The sequence below is a fragment of the Grus americana genome, chromosome 11, assembly GCF_028858705.1.
Source record: "Grus americana isolate bGruAme1 chromosome 11, bGruAme1.mat, whole genome shotgun sequence".
Taxonomy (NCBI): Eukaryota; Metazoa; Chordata; class Aves; order Gruiformes; family Gruidae; genus Grus; species Grus americana.
Window position 1 is genome coordinate 13,846,802 of NC_072862.1, and position 23,724 is coordinate 13,870,525.

Sequence of the window (23,724 nt, forward strand, 5' to 3'; positions counted from 1 at the left end):
CACAGCCGCCAACACGCCGCCACTGCCTATCGTTTATCTGCTCACCAGGGACCGAAGCAGAGGCTGTCACAGGGCTCCCAAGTGGTAGCAACTGATAACACCAGATGCCATTTACTGCCTCCTTATCGCCGCTCCCGGTCCCCATCCTGCGCCACTGCTTCCTGCACCCCAGCCTCCAGCCCTTCCCCCATGCCCGAGCTGGCTGCTCTGCCCAGGGCTCCCCCTTGGCCACTCCCGCCCCCTGCCAGCTCTCCTTGGCTCCTCACCCCCAGGCCACCCTCAGGAAAGGCTGCAGGGCAGGACTGGACCCCCCAGCACTGCCAACATGGGGCATGAGCCCAGCCCCCCCGGTGCTCAGGGGCCACCCTGGGCTGGGTCAGGCTCATACCAGCACTAAGGAGGAAGCCCATGAGGGACCGAGGGGTGATGATGGTGACCCTTGCTCAGGGTGCCGTGGATCAATACCGCCCTTTGCTTACCTGCTCTTTCCCCTTGAACAGCACGAAAGGAAGGGATGGAAGGCACCAGGGTCACGCTCAGCCTCTCCTCCTGTTTCTCTCCCCTTCCGCACAGTCCGGATTGGCCTCGCTGAGGTCACGCTGCCTTCCGATGGTGGATTTTCTCCCCTTAGCCTCACCCATGCTGCTGGCCATGGGTGCCAGCTGCTGCCAGGCATAAGCCCCATGGCTAACCACAGCCACGGTGCCACCGCAGACGTGCCAGCCAGGGCTGGGGCCATGGTGTACCACCGCAGCCAACCCCATCTCTGGGTGAACTGGCCTGGACACAGTCAAGTTCAAGCAACTGGCAGCACCTGAAGTCCCTGTCACCAGAAGTCACTTCACCCCAAGCCACAGCGACTCCCCTTCATCCTAGGAGCTGGCTGTGAGCTCCTACCCAAGCCCCCTCCCAGCATCACCCCAAGCCCAGGCACTGCGCCTACAGCCCCTGCACCCGCAGCCCCTGCACCTGCAGCCCCAGCCAGGCACCCCAAGCCCCAGGCGCAGGGAGACAGTAGAGAAGCCAGCACCATTTCATAGACTTTTACTTCCAAATCTGGCGCTTCCATGATACACTTTTACACAGCCGGGGGGAAGGGGGGGGGAGCGTGGGCATCTCCCTGCTCCCTACCCACAGAATCGGGAGATGGAGAGAGGAAAAAACCAAACCGACCAAACCCCGAAAGAAACAAACCCAAACCCAAGGAGGGTGCTCCCCAGAGCCCAGGCCACAGCATTACAATCAGGGACCAGGCTGCAGACTGACTCCTGCTTCTTGACCAGCCCAGCTCTGTGAGGACAGCCACCGGCTCTGCAGGGACAGCCACCAGCTCTGCTGCTCTCTTCTTTTTTGGCACTTGTCACTTGCTCTCCGTTTGGCACCAGCACAAAGAACCCCCATGCCCAACTTGGCAGAAACATGGGCCCTGTGGCGCAGCAGGGACAGGACTCCAGGACTCCGGTGCCGGCGCTGTGCAGCCAGAGAGAAACATGTAAACGAGCTTGTTCCCGAAGGCAAAGATGGACAGCACGGAGGGGCCCGGCTGTTCCTGGCATGTGGGGCCAGCAGGCTTTCCCTCGGCACACTGGTCCCCAGTGGCATGTAAACATGTCAGCAGGCCCTTCCCTCCCCGTCCCGGGGGGAAGGGCAGCAGCGAGCCTGCCTCGTTGGGGCTGTGCCAGGGGCAGGCAGTCCCTGCCAGGCCCACCACCCAGCCCTACTGTTCCCTCCATGCTCTCCCTGCTGACTCAGGGACGTAGCCAAGAGGCCGTGGCCTCCTTGGGGGCCCGGAGGACAGCGGCACAAGTCCTCTCCTGTAAACACATCAGGCTGGGCTGCAGTAAGAAGCTACAGCAGTGTGGTAGTAAGGCAGTAAGGAGCGTGCTGTCACACAGCCCCAAAAGCACCACGGGGGCAGCCGAGCAGAGGCACCACGCTCGGCGGGTGAAAAGGAGCGTGCCGGCCCCCCAGGCCGGTTGCCCCTGGCCCAAGGCTGGGATAGGCACAGAGGAGCGTCACCTTGCTGCAGGACCAGTGGGAACCTGGAGCCAGGCCCCCAGCAGAGCAGAGAAACCAACAGGGTGGCCTGAATTTCCAGAGAGGGCAAAGTGCTGTTTATCTCTGTCTCCCAAAATCCAGGCCACTCTGAGCTGGGGTCCTCTGCCAGTCAGAGAGCGCAGGGATGTGAGCATATGTATGCAGAGCCCACAGGGAATCAGCTAGATACAACTTCTGTGGGCAATGCTGGACCCCGAGACTGGAGACACATCATGTTCCTGTGGATGCTAATCCTCCGCAGGGCAAGCACAGGCTCTGGGAACAGCCTAGTCTGCTGCTGAGCAGGGCTAGGGTCATCCAGCGCCTTGCCTGGACCCACAAACCAACAGAAGTTTGCTCTCTAACACGCAGGTTAAAGAGCACAACATACAGTGGATAAAACACAGTGCTCATTTGCTGAGCGGAGGAAACCAGCGCTTGTAAGAGTGGTACCATCCTGGTACAGGATGGGACTGAGCAGCAAAGCTTGTTTCCTCCCCCAGTGGGTCCCTAGTGCCGAATTTGCTACCCCACTCGCTTGTGCTCTCGCTGGCATAAAGCCCCGGCTCATGGATGGGGGGCAGCCCCGAGGGGGTCCCACAGGAGGGCAGGGGGAAGCCTGGCTGCGGGGCCAGCACAGCCGCAGGGGGCGGAGGGATGCCAGGCAGGAGGACGGCACCGAGACATGTGTGGAGCTGCACGGTGAGAGGGCGAAAGGGGCAGCGGGGCCAGCTGCCCCACAATGGGCATGGGATGAAGCAGTGCTGGCACAGCCGTAAGGGCTGCCTGGCACTGTCTCTCCAGTCCACTGGGATTGCGGTCCCTGGTACCCCCAGGGAAGCTGGCAAAGGGCTGTTGGTGAAACAAATGCTCCAGGTCCCGGGAACAGACCATCCGTAAAAATAACCATAGAAATTTCTCTTCTCTCTGATTACAAAGATACAAAAAAGTAGAAAACCCTCCCCCGCCCCGACGTCCTGGGCTCCGTTTCCATCCCCCTGCCCCTGCCCACCCTACACACACACACACACACGCACACCCTGCGTACAAACATGTCGCAGAGGAAGAGTTCGTCCCCAGGGGGTCAGAGACACCACCCTCACCCCAGCAGGCTCCTGCCGTACCTGTCATGCCAGGCAGGCAACGGGGAGCAGGCGGCAGCCGAGAGCCCAAAGGCTCTCGGCAGTGGGTGGCGCGGGCTGCCGGCCCCTCAGCCCGGAGGGCAGGGGAAGGCAGGGTCGGTTTTGGGCCTCTGACCACCATCAGTTCTGGCCCCTGCCCACTGGGGACACCAAACCTCAGCTGGCAGCGCCTGGCTAGGCGAAGGGCCCTGCTTCTTCTGTCTCTCTTGTGGACAGCTTCAGCCCCTCAGGAATGGCCCTCATTTCTCGTTATTCTTCTCGGAGGAAAGAAAAACAGCGTTAAGCCGTGGCATCTCCCCTGGGCTCCCACTGCTTCCCCCAGCTATGCCAGATGGGGACAGGGCAGAAACCCACTCCTGTGTGAGGGCAGGAACAACTGTCTCAAGTCCCTGAGTTAGGGAAGAGGAAAGATGGGACAGGAGCAGCACCAGCAGGGAGCAGAGCTGGAGAAGAAATGACAGATTGGGACAGGGTCCTTGGGGAGAAATGTGGCTGGGGCAGGCAGGGCTCCCACAGGACTTGGGCCCCCTCCTCCCCTCCAGCCAGCCTGGCCCTCGCACACATCCACTCACTGGGACTTACAGCCGGCACTGAGCCAGGGGCCCAGTCATAAGGTCAGCCTGGCTGCACGAAGCATCTTCCCTGAGCCCCACAAGTGAGAGCCATCACTTCTGGCAGAGCAGGCAGACTCAAATACACTGATATTTCTGCTCACGCCACACTGCAAGAGCCTGGAGCTCTCACACCCAAGGGTCCTCCCTGCCTGGTCACTATTCAGGACTAGGGGACACCTGCCAGACACCCTGGGGGCTCACCCTTACACAGCCCTCCCCCCCCAAACCAAACCCTCTTTGGGAAGAAGCCAGGCAGCTGGATGATGCACAAGACCAGCTGAACAAGGCCCAGGTAAGGAAGGGACACACTTACTCTGAGTCTGGTGACAGCTCTGAAATGCTGTGGGAGGTGGTGGAGCGAGGCGTCGAGGGGCACATTGCGGAGGGCATCGAGGAGGTCTGCACGGCAGAGGGGGTGGCAGTGGTCTGGGGGCCTGAAGGCGTGCTGGAAGATTGCACCGAAGACAGGACGGAGGAGTTGAAAGAAGCAAGGATGGAAGAAAGGATATCTAACTGTTCAGTGGAAGGATGTCGGCTGGGAACGGCCTCCAGGTTCTCTCTAGAAGGCTGTCTCCTTGACAGTGGCTCTAGGCTTTCCCTAGACAGCTGCCTCCTAGAGAGACTCCCCAGGTTGTCCTGCGATGGATGCCTGCTAGGCACTGTGTCCAGAGGCTCTCTGGAATTAGATCTTCTGGAGAGAAAGTCCAGCTGCTCCCTTGAAGTTTGTCTAGCCGATGCTAGCTGGTCCCTTGAAGGCTGTCTTCTAGAAAGCAAATTCAATTGTTCTCGAGAAGTATCTCGACTTGGCAACGTGTCTATTCGGTCTCTGGACACTTGCCTACTTGGCAAGGTGTTTAGCCACTCTCTCGAGACCTCTCTTACTGACCCACAGTCTAGTTGCTCTCTTGACCCAAATCTGCAGGGTAAAGTCTCAAGCTGGTCTCTGGAGCCCTGCCTCCGCGGCAGCGTGTTCCCATGATCTCTCTGACTGGGCCTAGCAGCAAGTAGATCCAAGTTTTCCCTAGACCCATGTCTGCTCGGGATACTTTCCAAGTGTTCAGTAGACCCACGCCTGCTGGGGATAGTGTCCAGCTCCTCCCTGGACCCATGCCGGCTGGGCACAGCTTCCAAGCACTCTCCTGAGTTGTGTCTGCTCAGCTGCTCCCGGGACATCTGTCTCCTCATCAGCATGTCAAGCTGCTCCCGTGACGAGTACCGGCTGGCTGGCTGTGACAGACTGCCTGCCCCAGAGTAGATCCTGCCGTAGGAGGCAGCAGGGACAGCCCTGTGACCCAGTGTGGAGGTCTTGTACCATGTTAGCTCGTTGGTCATTCTGCCAACGGATGGCAGGCCTTGGAGAGTCGGAGGGTACTGGAGGCGGTTCTTCAAAATCCCTGCACCGGACAGAAAGAGAAGTCAAATCTTTGTGTAACAGTAAAAAAAGCACGAAAGCCAGGGGAGATAAGCCATACCTCCCTGAGGACACGACAAGATGGATCTGTTGCTGAGCATTCCAGGGCCACGTCAACCTGAGACAGGCAAGGCTACCCTTGCCTGCTTGCTCCAGGCCATTACCTTTTCTTTGCCGTTGGGTCTGGGTGAGGGAGTTCTCATCCCCGCTGGTCAAGGCCAGGTCCGGCTGATTATTGTTCGCTGCGTCCTTGTTGATGTCAAACCCCAACTTCCGCTCAGAGCCCCACTTCTGCAGGGAGCAGGGGTGAACCTCACACTCGCCCAGAGCTGGCCAGTAAGACATGAGGTCATTGCCATCCACATCTGGTGAAGGACACAGCAAAAGGGGCCCAGGGGAAGAGGGAGAGAATACTTCTGTAAGGGGCAAACGAAGCCATCGCAAGACACGGCCTGGCCCCCGCAGACGTGAGCTCACCCCTTCCCCTGCCAGAGCCCCTGGGACTTGCCTTTGGGAGTGGTGTTGGCAGGGTTAGTGAGGAGGCGTTCGCTGTGTGCCGCCCGCTTGAACTGGCGCTGGAAGCGGCCCCGCAGGCGCACGTTCTCCTCGCTCTCCGAGGACGGGATGGAGAGGCTGCGCTCTTCATCCAGAGACAGATCACTGTCCGAGTCTGAGTCCTGGTCTGCAGGGACATGGTGTGTGTTGGGGAGACATTTGGAATGAAGGCACGGGAGGCTCCTGGTGGCAGGGCCAGCTGGGCTCTGACTGCCTCCAGGAAGGCAGAACCAGCCCAGGGCTGACAACCCTCATGAGGACAACAGCCTGCCTTACCCCTCACTGCCCTTCCCTCAGCAGCAGCCTGCGCCTGCTCCCCCTGCCCTTTCTCCAGGCGCCCCTGAGAGGAGCCTGGCTCCATGTCGCTGCACCTCCCTGTAAGGCAGTTGCAAGTAGCCATAAGATCCCCTTTGCCTCCTCTTCCTCCAGGCTGAGCAAACACACCTCCCTCAGCCTCTGCTCGCCTGTCCCGTGCGCTGTGAAGGTCCCTCCCACCAGTCTCACTCCAGTGGCTCAGGGCCTGTGCTGTACTGGGGAACCCAGTGTCCTCAGGGACCCCGTGACAACCTGTGCCCCCACTCTTGCCTCCTCCATTTCTAGCTCCCTGGAGACTGGCTATGCCCTTTGCCATCTGTCCGGGAGGAGTCTGTGCTAAGCAACACAGCTGCTGCCTCTCCCTCATATCCACAGCATGTTTGGGAGTCACAGCCCAACATGGGGTGAAGGATGTAATTATGCAGCCAGAGCCTGCACCGGAAAGGATTTCCTTACACTAGGAGTTAATTCGGGATGCGTGGGGTCAACCCCAAACCCAGGCACCGGGCTGAGCCTTACCTCCCCCAGCATCACGGTGGAACATGGCCACGTCGATGTCTGTGGGGCCAGCGTGAGCCAGCAGGCTGTGATCTAGGGCCGAGCCCTGACGTGCTGTCACGTTGTCTCTGAAAGACAGGAGGCCCGAACAGTCACAGTGGCAGGAGCCCCCAGCTCTGCCCCAGCACTCCCAGCACCCCAGAGCCCTGCGCTGCTCCCTACCTGAGGTAAGCCCGCTGACTGGAGTGGGTGCGGGCAGAGCGCACGCTGCTCACTGATGAGATGGTGGAAGCCCCCAGGGTGATGCGGATGAGCCCGCTCTCCTCAAACAGCGCTGTGTTGTTGTAGGCATTGGGGCCCTGGTGAGGTGGGGAGAGAGGGCACGCGCCCTGTTAAGAAGGTGCCACAGCAGCCCAGGGGATAGCCTTCCCACCCGCGCCTGCCATCCCCCCAGGGAAGCGGGGACATCCATGTCAGCTCCTGTCCCGGGCAGGCAGCCTGCCCCAGATCCCTGGGCTGCTCCTGCTCTCACCCACCTGCGTGCTCCTCGTGGCTTCCTCGTTCTGCCCCTTCTTGCTGAGGCAGGCCAGCTTCCAGGCCTCCCGCACCTCCTCATTCAGCACGCAGAACAGGACCAGCACAGCCAGACCCTGCGGGGAGAGACGCCGTGAGAGACAGCCCCTTGCTGCTGGCCGACCTGCTCGCCTGTGGCACCGGCACCAGCACGGTCCCTGGCTCCTCCAGAGCCCAGCATGTCAGCCCTGGTGTCCACCAGGACTCGGATGCACCAAAGAGCCCCGCAACACTGATTGGTGCTAACCCCCATGGTGGGCATGGGTGAAGGGAGGAAAGGGTGGGCTGTCCTTCTGGCTGGCAGCAGCCAGGAGCAGCTGGCAGGGTCCCCTGCAGCCACACCAGCCACGGTGGTGGCAGGAAGTCTGCAGGGTGTTGCCATGGGTCATATTTGGGGTGTCTGACACCTCCGTTGCAGGCTGCTCTCTTGCTCTGCCCTCTGAGAGTATGGAGAGCCCTTCCCTCCAAAGATGGTCCTTGCTGCCCCTTGGATGTCACCTCTCAACCAAGCTCCTTGCAGCCACCTCCTTCTCCATGCCACCATTCACCACGGGCACAGGAGCAAGGACTGGCAGGAGTCACCCCCTGCTGCAGAGGTGACAGTAGAAGGGACAAAGAGCCCAGGAGGAAGCTGGGGGCTCAGCGCAGGGCACCCGCTCTCCACAGATGGCTGTAGGGACTACAGGGACGCCCTCCTGGGCTGACCCGTGCCCTCCCCTGGCAGAGGCTGGGCAGTTACCTGGAAGCTGCAGAGGACAGTGTAGAGGTAGTGGAAAGCCAGGACACTGTTGTTGACAGCCAAGAGGCCAAAAAGCCAGGTAGTGCTAATAACTAGAAGCAGAACAAAGGAGCTCCGTAACGTCATGCTGGAGAGAGAGAGAGACAGACAGACAGACAGGCACACAGACACACACCGAGAGGTTAGTGCGTATTGTTAATCTACAGTCTAGTGCTCACAGACAGAGATCCAGAGGGGAAAGCGCGCTCCTGCCCAGCCCTCCCTGCTGTGCCCAGCACTGCAGGCACATCCCTGCACAGCGGTTCAGCTCCCCCCGGCTCCCAGGCCTTCCCTTCTGGATCACACATGGCAAACACAGGGGCCCAAACAACACAGGTCATTGGGAGCCACAGAGAGCTGAGCCAAGCTCTGGGGCTGGCCCAGGAGGGAGTGGGCAAAGGTCTCAGAAGGAGCATGTAGGAGAAGAAGCAGATGCTGAGAGTCGGCAAGGGCGGAGTGTTGAATGCAAGCAGGCATGAGGGGTGTGAGGGTAGGTGGTGAAGGGGGACAGGCTTGCAGGATGGTGTGGAGATGCAGAAGAAAGGACAAAGTTTAGGAAGGGTTAATGCAGCTGGCGGGTGTGGGACAGGAGAGCGGCTGCAAGGCTGACACTGATGCACTCTGCGATGGTGGAAGAGGGAGGATGGTCACTGAAAACGCTAAAAACCATGAGCCACAGGAGCTCTGCTGGGAGTTTGGCCACTAATACTCACAGAACCGATTTCTTCTTGGTCTCCTTTTGGCCTGGGGAACAGGACATCTTGGCCACAAGCAGGAACATGACCCCATTCATCTGAAAGCATTGGCCCTGATTAGAAGCTGTGCCAAGGGCTGGCTCTGACCTGACATCCCTAGCGCAGAGCGTGGGCAGACTCCGGGTCCACCAGGCCCATGCGAACATCCCCTCCTTTCCCCTTAACACCTGAGCCATGGCCTCCCCTGGGTTTGGCTGGAGCGAGGAGGGACAGAGAGAGGGCCTCTAACTGAGAAAGGAGAGTACAGAGAAGGGGGCAGGCAGTGGACAGCCAAGAAGGGGCAAGTGCCCACGGTGCGGAGAAGGGAGACAGGAGAGGGCTGTGGGTGAAACAGGACAGGGTTTTACCACAATGACGACAGTAATGGGGCCTGCAAAGCTCCAGACCAGCTTATCATGAATGGAAATCCAGCAGAAGTCGGGGTTCCCATATCCCTCAGGATCCAGGCCAACGGCCAGCCCTGCAGGAGGAAGGAAGAGGTCAGGTCCAGACCCAGCAGCCTTAGACTTGTCCAAACCATGTTGATCCCATCCCAGCACTGAAGGCCGTGAAGGGGCTCTCTCCCTGCTCCTTGCCCTGTGCAGAGTCTTCCCTGCCCCAGGGAACTACTTATAAAGAGTAGGACTGCAAGCCCCAGCATCAGGGCCTTTATCACGTTTTCTCCAGGCATCCCTGACGCAGCCCAGCCCAGCAGGCATTCAATGTTAGGTCACCCAAGCATGCAGGACTGGGAAACCAGGAGACCTTAACCACAAGCTCTGGGACAGCAGAAGCCCTGTGCCCATCGAACAAGCCATGGGGAGAGGTGCTGAGGAATTACTTCTCCCCAGAAGGCAAGATGACAGCCCTTGATATGTGGTCCTCAGTTGACCACAACAACACTGCTGGCCGTGGCAAGCCCACCCTCAGCTCTCCACACCGGGTAAGTGAGCCAGGCAACACCACGGGATCAGGAAGCTGCTGAGAACCACCGCTTTTGGCATGGCTGTAGGACAAGCAGCTCTTACCAGTGATGATGGCAGGTACTCCCCAGCCGATGGCATAGTAGAAACGCATGGCCCCAAAGTTGACATTGCGGGCTTCGGTTTGCATGCGGTAAATGTGGAGGCCCTGGACAAAGAGCCAGGCGAAGGTGGAGAGGAAGAAGCAGTGGAGGAGGATGGCAATCACAGTGCAAAGAAACTGGGGAGATAAAAGCCACTCAGAGATGGTCTCACTGTGCCAACACTAACTACATCATCCACGCCTTGCTCCCACCCCATGGGCATGCTTGTTCAAGCCCACAGACCTGGTTCTCGGTGCGGTTGATGCCCAGGAGAAAGAGCAGCTCAGAGAAGAAGAGGGTGACTGATATGTTGGAGTGGATGCCACGTGTGTTGGACCTGAGGCCTTTGAGGCAGGTCAGGAAGGAGAAGGTCAGCAGCAGAGCCACCAAGGAGAGAGACACCAAGGAATAGGTGACAATTGCCAATGTCTCCAGGTCACCTTCCAGTTGCTGCAGCAGCAGAAAACCAAAAGGCAAATGGCAGTGTTAAGGGAGACACGGGAAGCCTGCTGAGCCCTGAAACTCTACTTGTGTCCTACAGGGAATTTTCTGCCTGTGCCTGCTTATTCTGGGACCCAGTGGCTAACAGCTCCACCACCGCCCACAGCCCCGCAGGCCAAGGTTACCTCTCGGTGTGAGCTGTCCATCAGAACCCCAAAGGTGCCAAACTGGGAGCACTGGCAGTGGACGTGTGTGGTGTTTCGGTACACAAGCTCACAGTCCCTGGCTGTCCAGAAGCCGGAGGGGTTGGTCCTGCAGCCACCAAAAAGCAGAGCGCACTTAGGAGAGAAGACAGATGAGTGTGGTGTGTGGGGAAGGAACCATAGAGAAGAGGGGTGATTGGCAAGGCTTTTTCTACCAGCAGATACAACTGCACTCCTACAGCTGAAGTACTGGAGCCAGAGCCCTGCAGGGACCCTGCTGTGCCCTCCCACCATGAATGAACCCCTTGGGAGAGAGCGGAAACCCCCACGTCCCAGTGCTGTCCAGGCACACGGCCTGTCATGGCCAGGGAAACTCGGGGAACGAAGAGGTGACTAAGGAAAGCAGCTCAGAGAGAATGGCCCAGCTGTGCTCGACTCACAGGTTGGAGTGGTTCCACTGGACGCAGAGAGGTTTGCTTCTGTTGGCCGTCTCCAGCAGGTGAAATTCCAGAATGAGAGGGGTGTCCAGGGGCCCCCGTAGGAAGGTGTGATTGCTGAACAAAGACACACTCACGATGGGGGAGTTCATCACGGGATTCTTGGGGAGCCTGCAAGGAGCAATGGAGCTCTGCCTTCACCATGCCTGGCAGCTGCAGCCCTCTGGGGACTTCCCAGATGTCTGGCATTGACGTCTCAGAAGGGACAGCTCTGCCCAGCCCACACCGAAGGGTTGGGAAACATGGGGCAGAGCACCACAGGACCATCTGGCCGGGAACCAAACCCAAGCCATTATGTACAGACTCAGCAACTGCTGGAGAGGGCAGAGTCCAGCCGGCTTCTCTCTACTGTGGAGGGCAAAGGGGAGCAGGACATACCTGACACTGCGGCGATCCACCTGGTAGCGTGCAGGCAGCAGCACCCCCAGGGTGCGGTACATGATGAGGATGATCACAGTGAGAGCAGGCTCGGGCTCTGGCAGTACCTGCCTCGGGGAGGAGTTCTCCAGAGTGTAGTTCCCTTCGCCCCCAGCCGGTGTGGGCACTGCCATGGGGGCAGCTGAGGCACACAAGGGGATGGTGAGAACACACACACTGCTCTGAAGGCGGCTTGTGAGCCCACCAGGAGCCTTTGGGATGTGGTAAAGTCAGAAGCTCTGTGCTACCAGAGGTGACTTATGGACCTCTGACAGAGCCAGGTCTCAGTAGGGGCACATCTTCCCTTCCATGCCCACCCACGCTGTTCCCTGAGCGATGCTCACATGCTCACCTTCAGCTTTTGGGGGGCTCAGCACCGACAGCGGCAGCACAACATGGGTGTGGGGGTCCCAGGCGGGCTGGCCCCGGAAGAGGCTGCTGTGGTATCGAGGGTAGCGCCGGCGGATATGGGAATGGTTCTCCATGCGATCGATGCTCAGCACTGTGGAGGAGCAAAGGAGTGAAAGTCAGCTCTAGGATGGACACCTGGAGGGTAACCATGCTCTAGAGCACCCCAGATTTGAAATCATCAGCAAAAGGACTGTATGAGCCACAGGCTGGGTTGTAGGTATGTCCCGTGGTTGGGCATGACGTGAGATCCCAGCATCTACAGCGCTTCTTCCCAGCCCAGATCCTTGCTCTGCTGTAGGACAGGCTACCTCTGCCACTGGGGCCAGTGGCTTTTTCACTAGAGACTCAGGTTGGACTGGGGGTAACAGGGACTGGGGAGCACACTCCTGGCTCTGCTGGCTCTTGGTGGTGTGTGTGCTGCTCCAGGCAGTTGTGGAACCAGGATGTCTCTCACGAACACCTCCCCATGTTTGAGAGAGCCACTATGGAGAAGAAGAGCCTGTTATCACCCTTGCTAAGGTACAGCGAGATGAGGAGAAGGGGACAGGCTGTGATGGAAGAGTGCCTCTGCACCACCCCAACCAGCCCTCAACGCCAGCTGGATCCTACTCACTGATGTTGGGGGTGACAACACCGACAGGGTTGAGGTAGGTGAGTTTCATGTTGCTGGCCAGCGTGCCCGAGTAGTCCCGCAGCTGCTCCATGAGGCTGGCACTGCCGTGCTCACTGTGTGGCAGCATGGCCCAGTGCTCCCGGTTCTCGGGTGCCAGCACAGAGCTGCCTGCACGCAGGAGGTTCTGCATGGGAGAGACATGGGGGCAGAAGGGTGAGGGAAGCATTGCCTTTGGGCCCTGTCCTGACAACCCCCAGGCTGCAGCACTGTGCTCTCTGCCCAGCTGCAGAAGAGGGGTACTTTCTGCTACGACAGACCCCCACCCTCAATGGTCATCAGCCAGTGTCCTGCAGAGACATCTTCCCTGCACCCCTGCCATGAGGGACTTGCAGGCAGCAATAAGACCTCCCTTTGCCCTCCCTTCCTCAGGCTGAGCAAACCCAGCTCGCTGCCTCTCCTCATCCACCCTGAGCTCCAGCCCTGACCACACAGGTGACTTCCACGGGTCTTGCTTCTGTGGGTCAATGTCTGTGTGGCACTGGTGAGCCTAGTGCTCCTGACGTGGTCTCACAACATCCTTGATCCCCCTCAGCTCAGGGTGGCTGATAAAGAGAAGCAGCATCAGAAGCCACCCTGATCAGGGGGAAGGACTCACCTCATTGAAGTGGGCATCCTGCGTGGCTGTCAGGCCAAAGCCATGCTGCCGGCTCTCAAAGGCCATGAGGCGGGATAGCAGGCGAAAAGCGATGTGCACGTCGTTGCCAAAGTAGTGGTCCATGTGGTCTGTCACAGCCCGGAGCTGGTGGGCCAGCTTCTTGGCTTCAATCGTGTTGAGCTCAGTCTCATTCCTCTCCAAACCCTCCAGCTGCCAATGGGGAGAAAGGAGGGGATCAAACAATTAAGCGGTTCCTTCCTGGGAAACTGGGATGCTGCAGACCCTGCTTGGCCCAGAGATGATTTTTGAAACCATGGCACAAGCCACGGACACTCACAGTGGTGGTCACTAGAACAGGGAGCATCTCTGGCAGACAAACAGCCTCCAGCAATGCGTCAAGCTGGCCAGGCTCAGCTAATGTACCATACATGACAGAGGCCAAGGAGATGAAAGGACAGGGCAAGCATCTAGCTTGGAAACTCCCCAGGCTTCAGTTACAATTCAGCCTCGGTGGGATGCAAGTGTTTATTAAACTTGCCTGGTTACTTCAAAGGGATTTGTCACTGAACGGTCTGGGGATTACAGGTGTCCCATGGGGCAGACATCCCGCCAGCTTCAAACAATTCAGCCCTGCTCAGGGTTATTTGTTTTCCTCTTAAATACTGGGGCAGGACACAGGTCATTTCTGATGGGGACACTCAAGAGATGAGACAAAAACAAAGTGAACTTCAGCTCAGACCAGTGCTCCCACAGGATGGGTTTGGGGGCAGAAGATGGGAAGAGAAAGGTGCTGAGCACTGTGAGAAGGCCCGCTCCTACTCTAGATGCCCACAGAGAGCTGAGCTCTTTGAAACCTGGCTATGAGCCCTTGCTTGTACAGCTCCTGCCCTGTCAGGCCTGCAAAGCTGAGAAGGATTACCAGCACGGAGAGCTCCTTGAAGGCAGGTGAAGTGCAGTTGAAGAGATCTGGCTCCAGCCAGCCCTTCTCCTCATCACAGTGTCTGATAGCTGCACCTAAAACCAGGAAGAAGGGCATGTCTGAAATTCAGCACAGGATACACGCCTTCCCTGCTGCATCGCCCCAGCAGGAATCCTCTGCACCAGCCAGCCTCAAAGAGCAGCACTGGCAAGTGATGGGGATGGCCTGTAACACCCCAGGGTTGTCCTCCTGCTTTGCAGCAGTGCAACCCATTCCACCCTTGGTCTGCATCCCCTCAGCAAGCTGTTGCCATCCCCTCCCTCCAGGAGCTGGGTTCCTACATGTGCTTCAGGGCTGCACCAGACCAGGTGCCATCACACAGAATTGCAAAGAGGAATAAGTGACTTGGCAGACCTCAGTCTGGAGAAGTCTCTGGTTCCTGGTGGGGACGTGTCTGTGTCCTCAGGGCACATCTGACCCCAAACTACTGAAGTCCATGCAGCTCCAGGCATCCCCCAGCTGACAGCTGCAATGCTGCTGAGGTCCTGCCTCTCTCTACAGGGCAAAGTCACCCCAGGAGGACAACACCTCTGCTGTGGGGCTGGCAAACCCACCCGAGACAAGCCTTTGCAGTTGAGTGGGATGGAGCGTGGGTTCAGTACCCATCCAGCAATGTGGGTTCAGTACCCAGCGCAAGACCCCAATACCTGGCTGGGGCCCAAGCACCACTGCACAGCAATGGAGATGCCCGCAATGAATGGGATCAGCTGTTAACCACCACCAAAAGTGCTGCTAAAGCCAGCACGGAGAGCAGCATCCTGGGCCAGGAGTGTCACCATGCACACTCTGAGCAAGAGGAACCCAGGTGACCCCAGTGTACCTGGCAGGACTGTGGACCAGGCCCTCCTGGGGACAGTATCAGGGCACAGGAGCCCACCCAGGTGTCCATGGCTGGGAGAGGGCAGCAGCATGGCCAGAGTGGGGAGAAGGAGTCTGGAGACTCCAGTTGCTGCTCATCAAATCCCCAGTGACTAGCGTGGCCCTCCCACCACCTTCAGCTCCCAGCTGTCCTCCCCAACCACCTTTCCCCCAGCTGCAGAAGCACAGGGACCAGTGCCAGTGCAGCTGGGAGAACAAAGAAACCTCCGCACTGCTGGCCTTCCCCCAGCAGAGAACAGAGATTGGCCAAGAACAGAAATCTGCTCAGCTGCAGATCTGGGCAGGATCCGGCCCCCGGGTCCCTCTGCCTCCCCCTGCCAGCCAGACAGAAGGAGCAGGACCTTGTGCTGTGCATGCCCATCCATTCCTGCCCCCGTCCTACTGTCCCCTGCTCAAACATCTCCCCTTTCCTCCACCCCACAGCCATTCCTCCATGGCCTCCCTGGCCTCACTTCCCATTGCTCAGCACCAGCTCCTTCCCTTCCCAGCCTAAGCAAGCAGGTACCAGCCTGGGAGAGCCAGCATCCATACCAGCTGGGGAGCAGAGCACGGGCCCGCCCAGAGCTGATGCTGCAGACTCAGGACAGCGGGTGGCAGGGGCTGCATGCAGCTGCAGCCAGGTTTGTGCTGGTTAGTGTGCTGGGAGAAGGGAAGAGCACGTAGGAGCGGTGAGGCCAGGCAAAGCGTTGGGAAGACACTCGGCAGCTCCAGAAGCGGTGGGGAAAGTGCAGGGGTGTGCAGGGTGCCAGGCAGGGAGTAAGGAGGGAAAGCCGCGTGGCGCAGCCCTTACAACACAGGGGGAAGGAGATGGGAACAACCTTACCTGCACCCCTCAAGCCTGAGCACGGAGGGCGAGAGAACCAGGGAGAGAAGCGACAACAGTTAGGAGCCGAACCTGCCTCCTCCTGGGGCGACCGGCTGGAGAAGGACAGGGTTTGTATTGTCCCCTGGGGCTCGCACTGCCCTACAGTCCCAGATACCCTGCTCGCACCTTTGCCGTCACCGAGGATGGCCTCCTCCAGCTCGGGATGTGACTCCTACTCGAGACACTCACCGAACGGCATGCTGTGCCCTGCTCCCCTCACAGTGCACACTGAGAACGGGGCTGGCAGAGCCACAGCAAGGTGCTGCGGGGGCCAAGCTGCCATGCCAGGCCTGACCCTAGCCTCAAGCCCACCGAAACCAAAAAGCAGGGAGAAGGTGGGGACTGAGGCTGAGGGAACACCACAGCCCCGAGGCTGGGTGATGGGCCTAGACCCTACAGCCTGTTCCAAGCCCCAGTCCTGTGACCAGCCCCTTCTGCTCTCCCCCAGGCTGTGGCATTTTCTCCTCCTCAAGCCCAGTTAAACAGGACTAGGACAGCATGAGAACAAAGTGATATTGCTGGGGCTGCTACAGCCCTCAGCAGGACAGCCAGGCTGCCCCCTCCCCTCCCCACCGCATTCCCCACTCACCCAAGGAGCCTTTGGGACACAGGACCGCAGCCGAGAAGCCAAACTTGGTCTGGGGCCACCACACACCCGCCTTCAGGCTTTTGGGGCAGCCATCATAGAGCACTGTGGAGACACGCACCCCGAGGGGCCAGTCACAAGGGGAAGTCACTGACACCAAGCCTCATGGCACCAGCTCCCCACCGTGCCCACACTCACCCTCGCAGCCGCTGGGCGTCACCTCGGCAAAAGGGCTGTCGCAGCTATTGCACTGGCGCCCAATGACCCCGGGCCGGCAGTGGCACCGGCCTGTCTCCTTGTCACAGGAGCGCGAGGTGGAGCCCACAGGGTAGCAGTCACAAGGCAGGCAGGTGTCGCTGCCTTTGGGGCGGTAGTGGAAGTCCTGGAGGGACATGGGGACAGCCGTCAGATAGCCGGCAGCCGAGGCCACTGCCGGGGAAACCGATGGAGCTGGGCAGAGAAGGGCCAGGGTCTCCCAATTTGCAAGCACCCCCGCTGCCTCCATCATCATCGTGCTGGGGCAGGAGGGCTGCACAGAAGAGCTGAGCAGAGATCCAGCCCAGAAGCAGGCACACAAAGCAGGGCCTGGCCAGCTGCCAGGCCTTTGGAGGGCACAAGCAGGGCTCCAGGTAAGCCATGGGCCACGTCCCCATGGGCACAGCTGCCCCTCACCTTGCAGTGGCACTGCCCGTTGGTTTTATTGCAGTCGGGGTCAAAGCCCTTGTTCACATCACAGTTACAGGGCCCACAGGTCGGGTTCCCCCACCAGCCTTTCGGACACTGCTGGTCCATCCTGGGGAGAAATATCTTTCCTGTTACAACAACCAAATCCCCAGGCCTTCTCCTCCCACCAGCCCAGCTGCTCTGCAGCTCCAAGGAGCCAGGTGGCACTGAGAGGTCCCTGGTCACATAGCCAGGATAAGAGGGCAGCACAGAGCCAGGCACGGAAGCCATGGCCCTGGCCTGTGCTCCGCATCTCACCTGTGCTCGCAGTACTGCCCAAAAAAGTTCCCTCCGCACTCGCACACATAGCCCAGGGGTGAGCCTGGCTTGCGGCGACACACCGACTTGTTCTTGCAGGGGTTCAGGTGACACACATCCACACAGTCCTCTCCGTAGTACCCTGAGGTGTGGACAGAGACCACCATGTAAAGCAAGCACCTTCCCCGAGAGGGGCCAGAGCACCAAGGAGTGGATTCGGGGGCTCAGGAGGGATTTTGCTCCCCACAAAAACTAATGAGTGTCTGGTGGGCATTTCTGGGCCCAGGATTTGCCCAAGGGATGGGCAGGAGAGCAGTCACAGGCTAGGAGGGAGCCACAGGGGCAGAGGAGAAGACAGACAGGCACGGAGAGCAAAGGGGTTGCAGGGCTCTGCAGGCCCTACCTGGCTGGCAGACGCAGGAGTAGCTCTGCCACTCGTCCTTGCAGACGCTGTTGGCCGGGCAGGGGCTGGAGTTGCAGGGGCTTGGCACGCTGCAGCCAGCCTCCACCCGCAGGGCATGGCTGGGCTTGGGCAGCACAGTCCCAGTGACGCTGTCACCCAGTCGCACACCCTGCAATGCAGGCAACAAATTCACGGTGAAGCCAGGACAGACACACAAGGCTCCAGTCCTCCTGCCCTCCACAAACCCCCAGGAGCAGCCACTCCCCACCACCCCTGCTCATTGATTTATGGCTGCCCTGCAGCACCTCAGAGCCTTGAATGGTCAGAAGGAGAGTGTCACCAGCAGGATGGACACTGGCAGCAGCTACCAGGGCTGTGTTTCCACCCCTCCATGTTTAAGATCTGCTGGAAAGGGAAGGCTTAGAGCAACGGACTCACCTGTATGCAGCCCCTCAGCCCGTTCTGCACCTCGCCAGAGCCCAGGACTCCCCCCACGTGCAGGTGTTTCACCTTCAGGCCGTGCAGTTCATTTCCGACAACCACTGTGTCCTGCAGAAGGGGAGTAACACGGGGCAACCGGCATCAGCCCTGTCCCAGCCCTCGCTGAGGGTGCGGAGGCCCAGCCTGGCCCATGTATGCCAAACACCCCCCACAGTTCCCATCCCGGTGCCAGCGCCTCAAGCAGAATATACCTGGTAGACCCCAAAGTCCAGGGTGAGGGTGATGACGTAGCGCAAGTCTCGCCCACTGCGGACGTCCCGCAGCTCCAGCTGGAGGTCGTGCCATCTCCCATCACTGAGCTGCAGCTGGTCCAGGAGAAGGCTGGTGCTGCGCCCGGACCCCCTGCTCACCATAAAGGAGAGCAGGCCCCCAGCCAGCTGCAAAGAGGAAACCAGCAACGGCATCAGTGAGCGAACGCCTCACCAACTCTGGCCGCCTCCAGCCTACTCTCCCTCTGAGCTCTGAGCATGGGGAGCGAAACCCAGACCTGCTAAACACCTCTCCCCAAAACCACCCTCCGCTTGGCCTGGAGTCAACGTGGAGGGCAGGGTCCTCCTGCTCCCCTGGGGTGGATGGTAGCAGAGGCTGGGGCGCGGTGCTGCAGCTGAGGCCGTGGCCCTACCTGGCAGAGCAGGGTGGTGTACTGGCCAGCATGGGCCTGCAGAAGCACCCCGTCTGGCTGGCGTGTCCGAAATGCCAGCCCCAGGTACCATGGCACTGAGATCTTCACGTCTGTCTTGAAGTCCCAGGTCAGGACACTGTTGCCCTGGAAATAGTGGGCATGGTGCATGGCTGGAAAGGAAAGTGGACATGAGGAGAAGGGATGGGCACTACACAGGGAGCACTAGAAACAGGGACAACAGAGCTAGTTCATCGCACACAGACCCCCTACCCTGCTTCCACAGCAAACCCAGCACAGCCCTGCCCATATACCCACCCTGCCCATGCCCAGCAGCGCCCGCTCACTCACGGTGGCGGCAGTCTTTGCCCCCAAAGCCAACAGGACAGACGCAGGAGTAAGTCCCCCAGCTGACAGAGCAGGTGCCACCATTCTTGCAGGGGCTGGAGTCACAGAACGTGTGCTTGGCATGGCAGCCTGGAGGTATCAAAGTCACTTGCATCAGCTTTGACCTGCTCACCACCTCCCTCCAACCCACACAGGGAGACACCACTGCCCCCCAGCCCTTTCCTTGGCTGCCAGATGGCAGCCCAGCCGCTCAGCCTCCAGCGCAGGCCTTGCCTGCTCAGGAATGAGGGTCAAGGCTGTCGCTGCTCCTTACACCAGAAGAAAGATCCTGTGGAGCTGGATCGACTACCTAGCATCTCCCAGACAGGCCAGCTCTGCAGGCTCTGCACTTGGGATCAGGGGACATTCCCAGAACATTAGCTGGGGTGGGGAGTGGCTCATTTAAGGGGATCTGGAGGCCCCGTTCTCCGATGGGATGCTGCTCAGTTCCAGCTGTGATGCCATGACGCTGTTACAGCCTGGCAGTGCTGTTGTGTGAGCAGGAAAGGCAATTCCCAGGGCAGGGGCTGGCAGGAGCAGAGGCACTGGTACCTGCAGCAGTTCCGTTGTTGGCAATGTAGGAGGCCAGGTCGATGCGTTTGCTGTCAATGTATAGGTCTCTCATGCATCCCACAAAGTCCCGGTGAGTGACAGGGAAGTTTTCCGGCAGGTTGGGGACCCCTCCAAGGAGCAATGGACCTGTGAGGTCCAGGGACCTACAAGACAGAAGCTCAGGGCTTTAAAAGCCACAGCGACCTCAGGCCGGCCAGCTGGCTCCCCAGAGCTGGCAAGCAGACATCCCTGGGGACAGGCACACACTGCCCAGCCCCTGGAACTACAGCTGTCCCAGATGTGAAGGGCTGACTCTGCAGAGGACCCAGGTGCCCTGCTCTTCTACCAACACAGTCCCTGAGGAACTCACTTCTTTGAGCTGGTCTGCACACCCTCTGCGGCGCAGGAGTAGTTCCCAATTTCACTGCCAAACTGCAGGGCCACTGAGGCATCACATTTGTCCACTGTCAAGATGGCCACCTTGTCCTTGGAGGGGCCCTGCACCACCCCCACGGCACTGACTTTGGGCTGAAACCAAACACAGGGCATTAGCAACACACATGCCCCCAGACCCAGGCACCCAACGGCTCCACAACAGCAAGGAAAGGGCCCTGAGCATGGCCCAGGCACCGCTGTGCTGCTGGAGTGTGAGCAAAGCAGGAGGGACATCTCTGGCTGAGCCCAGCAAACAGCGTCAGAGACAGATACTGGTGAGGATGCTGCGTGGAGCGCATTCCTGCCACCTCCAAGTGCGGTACTGAGGGTCAATCTCCCCCTGCACCCAGCTGTCTGTTCCACTGCACCCATCCCCGAGGGCAGAAAACCACCTCTACCTTCTCTCCACAGCCTCCCCTATGGGGCAGAGACGGAGAACAGGAAAGCCAGAGCTGCTCGCTCACGCCTCACAGGGAGACCCACCCACACGTGTTGGGGACAGCTGGGGCACGCGTACCTTGTTGTAGTAGCGGAGCTGCAGCGTGTGCCACTGCCCATCACTCACGCCCCCCGGCAGGTAGGGGCTCACCACCGTGCTGGACTCTCCTGTGGAGACAGGGATGATGGCACACTGAGGAAAGCCAGGCAGCCCTTGGACTCACCCACTCCTCCTGCAGGCACCAAACCGCTGCGTTGCCGACGGCCTTGCACAGGGATGGAGAAGGGCTTCAGAGATACTAGCTCAGCACGCCGGTCCCTGCCTGCTGCAGCCTTGCAGTGGAGGGAAGCCCCAGTTATTAACACAAGGGCCCAGTGCTCCTGGCAGCTGATCCTGACATCCCTGGGGCAGGCAGGATGGGCACAGCAATGGCATGAGGCAGCAGGGACGAGACTGACAGGATAGCAAACACCCTCCCAAGAGGCTCCTCCTCTCCAGATTGTCTCACAGCAAGGCAGGAGATGAAGCATCCGATGACGTAATGGGGCAGAATGGCAGAGGAGACCTCAGAAGGGTTTATCCTGGCTTGTGCTCGCACACTGAGCCCCTACTGCACTTGCACTCCTAAGCCTAAGGAGGGTCCTGAGACACACACCCATCCTCTTTGCCATCCACTGATGCTCACCAACACCTGTTTCAACCCTGCTTCCCTTAGCGCAGGCTCCTATCCAGGGCAGCACCCTGCTCTCCCCGCTCAGTGCAGGCCTTCTCGCAGCTCCCACGGCACAAATCCCACGAGAAGCAGGGCTGAGCCTACCTGTGGAGTATTTCAGCTGGACCTGCCCCTGGATGATCTCCACTGCCAGGAAGTCGTGCCTCTCGTTCAGGCGCCCATTGTAGAGCAGGAGACCACTGGGTTCCACAGTGCTGAACCTGGGAAAAGGGAGGAAGCAGGAGAGCAGGGTGTGCACAAGGAGCACATGGAGATCCTCACTCTCCCATGGCATGGCACCAGTATCCCGGGACGGGGACAGGGTGAGACCCAAGCCTGGCCCCAGGTGCAAGCCCAGCTGAGAAGGGGCTGGGAGTTTGATCCAGGAGATGCTTTGAGAGCACGGGAGGGCCTGGCATGAAGGCAGAGAGCTGGCAGCAGGGAAGGGAAGAGGCACTGAAGGAAGGGATGAGCTGATGCCAGGGGAGACATGCCAGTGCAGATGCAGAGCCCTTTGGCTAAAGGTGCCAGGGCAGCCCCGTGGTGAGGCAAAGCCAGTAATGCAGGGGTCTAGAGAGCACCAGCTAGTCCCTGGACAGGCCCAGGGTGCACAAGAGCCACCAGAGTGGGACTGGGCAAGCTGGCGGGTGCCGGTGTCTAGCAGAGGAGGGAGAGGACTCACGAGAGGGCGAGGGTGAGATGGAAGCGCTGGCGCAGGCCCCGGAACATGACGAAGGATCGCGGTGGGAAGGAGCGTGTGGACACCTCGCAGAAGGGCGTCTCGAAGCCACCCGCCGGGCACTGGCAGCGGAAGCCCCCATCGGCGCCGTTGGTGCAGGTGCCACCATTGCGGCACACGCCGGGCATGCAGCGCCCTGAGCGGCTGTCCACTTCGCAGTTCTCGCCTGGGGGGAGCGAGACAGGAAGCTTGGGACACATCCTGGGCCAGGGGCACGCACGCAGCGGCCACCCATCCACTCTTTGCCCCAGGAGTACAGACCTCAGTCTGGATTTGGGGCAGAGTAGCCAAGGGGCAGGAGTTTGTGGGGCGACTGGGGGCAGGCGAAGGACGTGACAACCCAGGTGTCACCCAGGTATTCCCCAGAGCAGCCAGCAAACTAGCTACCACTGCCAGCCCCGCAGCCTGAGCCCCTGGGCTGGACAGGATGCCAGCTCCGGTTGAGGGGGCAAGTTTGGACCCAGGATGGCATGGGAATGGGACAGAAGGGGATTGCCACAGCTGGACTACAGAGTTCTAAGGATGGAGAGGCAAGGACAAGCCAAGGAAGTCCTGGCAATGCTGAGAGTGCCTCCTTGGGCACTGCCACTGCACAGGCCTGGCACGGGCATCGCAGTCCTGGCTTTGGGGTGTGGGGACAGCCCAGCACCAGTGAGCTCCCCTGCCAATAGCTATGAACGTCTCACCCACAGCACCAGGAACCTCCTAACCCCAAGCGCAGGCTCTGACATAGCAGCAAAAGCCAACTGGAAACCAGCCAGACAAGGGACACCAAACACCTTTGCACCTTGGTGGCACTGGTAACGGGGATGCCCCAAGCCAGCTCAGCAGTGCAGTGCAGGGGTCTGGCCAGCCCCTCTTCCCACCCTGTCCCTGCAGCACGCAGGGAATCGCTCAGCTGCAGTCCTACGCCCCCAGCCCTGCTCCCATTACTTGCTCCATGGCACGCAAGGAGGATGAGGAGACAGCATGAAGTGAGAGGGAAATGAGCTCATTAACCCTTCTCCTAATGGCTCTTCACGCTTCAAATGCCGGGGGTTAATTACCACTGACTCTGCTTATCTCACCAGGAGCCACGGGAGAGCGGCTCCAAGACAGCCATCCGCTGCCACACTCCTCCCAGAAGCGAGGGCAAGGCAGGGTCTCCCTCCCCAGTAGCCACAGGCCACTTTCCCTCACCCCCAGGTTGCCAGCGGCCAGGCATGGGTCTCTACAGCCTGTTGGGGACTTGTGGCAACAAGAGACTGGTCGTCCCAGGGATTCCCCCCACGGCTAGGATCAGACCTGCCTGGATCGGATCCTGCCTCGTGGGGCAGCTAGGCCCAGCCTCCCCTTCTGTTTTGGGCGGGCAGCAGCTCACGCACCACATGTGGGGCCAGTGTGGGCTCCACACCTTTGCCAGACCAGCTGAAGACTGGCACAGGCTGAAACCACACCCCTGATGGTCCCTGAGCCCATCACCCCATTGGCATCAGGCAAGGCTGAGGAGCCTCCTGTGTCCCAGCCTGGCATGGTCCGACTTGGTCCTCCTGCTCTGTGAAAAAGGCTGGGAGGTGGTGGCCAAGGTCCCCAAGAGCCCTCCATGCCACCTCCTTACAAGACAGATTTCTATGGCAACCTCAGCCCTGCACATCCAGCGCCATGGAAACACAGAGAGCCGGGAGCAGAGCCGGACCTCTGCAGGCAA

At 59.8% G+C, this 23,724-nt stretch overlaps 1 protein-coding gene across 3 annotated transcripts in view; it reads right to left on the bottom strand.

Moving 5' to 3' along the window:
• Positions 1-1,034: 1,034 nt before the first annotated feature.
• CELSR3 (cadherin EGF LAG seven-pass G-type receptor 3) overlaps positions 1,035-23,724 on the bottom strand; it is a 33,580-nt gene continuing 10,890 nt past the window's right edge. Inside the window, exons 3-36 of one of the 3 annotated variants that reach the window (XM_054838048.1) lie at positions 21,981-22,203; positions 21,404-21,519; positions 20,665-20,753; positions 20,083-20,240; positions 19,713-19,876; positions 19,125-19,250; positions 18,777-18,946; positions 18,346-18,531; positions 18,092-18,202; positions 17,654-17,822; positions 17,251-17,392; positions 16,942-17,062; positions 16,468-16,651; positions 16,273-16,374; positions 15,642-15,656; positions 13,880-13,974; positions 12,961-13,170; positions 12,306-12,489; positions 11,634-11,783; positions 11,243-11,423; positions 10,808-10,975; positions 10,350-10,476; positions 9,967-10,173; positions 9,686-9,860; positions 9,026-9,138; positions 8,637-8,716; positions 7,885-8,011; positions 7,109-7,222; positions 6,795-6,931; positions 6,594-6,700; positions 5,713-5,886; positions 5,369-5,569; positions 4,107-5,187; positions 1,035-3,433 (exon numbers count right to left, since the gene is read on the bottom strand). In XM_054838048.1, the coding sequence (XP_054694023.1) occupies positions 3,406-3,433; positions 4,107-5,187; positions 5,369-5,569; positions 5,713-5,886; positions 6,594-6,700; positions 6,795-6,931; positions 7,109-7,222; positions 7,885-8,011; positions 8,637-8,716; positions 9,026-9,138; positions 9,686-9,860; positions 9,967-10,173; positions 10,350-10,476; positions 10,808-10,975; positions 11,243-11,423; positions 11,634-11,783; positions 12,306-12,489; positions 12,961-13,170; positions 13,880-13,974; positions 15,642-15,656; positions 16,273-16,374; positions 16,468-16,651; positions 16,942-17,062; positions 17,251-17,392; positions 17,654-17,822; positions 18,092-18,202; positions 18,346-18,531; positions 18,777-18,946; positions 19,125-19,250; positions 19,713-19,876; positions 20,083-20,240; positions 20,665-20,753; positions 21,404-21,519; positions 21,981-22,203 (5,735 nt within the window). In that variant the 3' untranslated portion in view covers positions 1,035-3,405. Of the gene's footprint in view, positions 3,434-4,106; positions 5,188-5,368; positions 5,570-5,712; positions 5,887-6,593; positions 6,701-6,794; positions 6,932-7,108; positions 7,223-7,884; positions 8,012-8,636; positions 8,717-9,025; positions 9,139-9,685; positions 9,861-9,966; positions 10,174-10,349; positions 10,477-10,807; positions 10,976-11,242; positions 11,424-11,633; positions 11,784-12,305; positions 12,490-12,960; positions 13,171-13,879; positions 13,975-15,641; positions 15,657-16,272; positions 16,375-16,467; positions 16,652-16,941; positions 17,063-17,250; positions 17,393-17,653; positions 17,823-18,091; positions 18,203-18,345; positions 18,532-18,776; positions 18,947-19,124; positions 19,251-19,712; positions 19,877-20,082; positions 20,241-20,664; positions 20,754-21,403; positions 21,520-21,980; positions 22,204-23,724 lie in introns of those variants that run through there. The other 2 variants (XM_054838049.1, XR_008578797.1) reach the window with 2 other exon arrangements.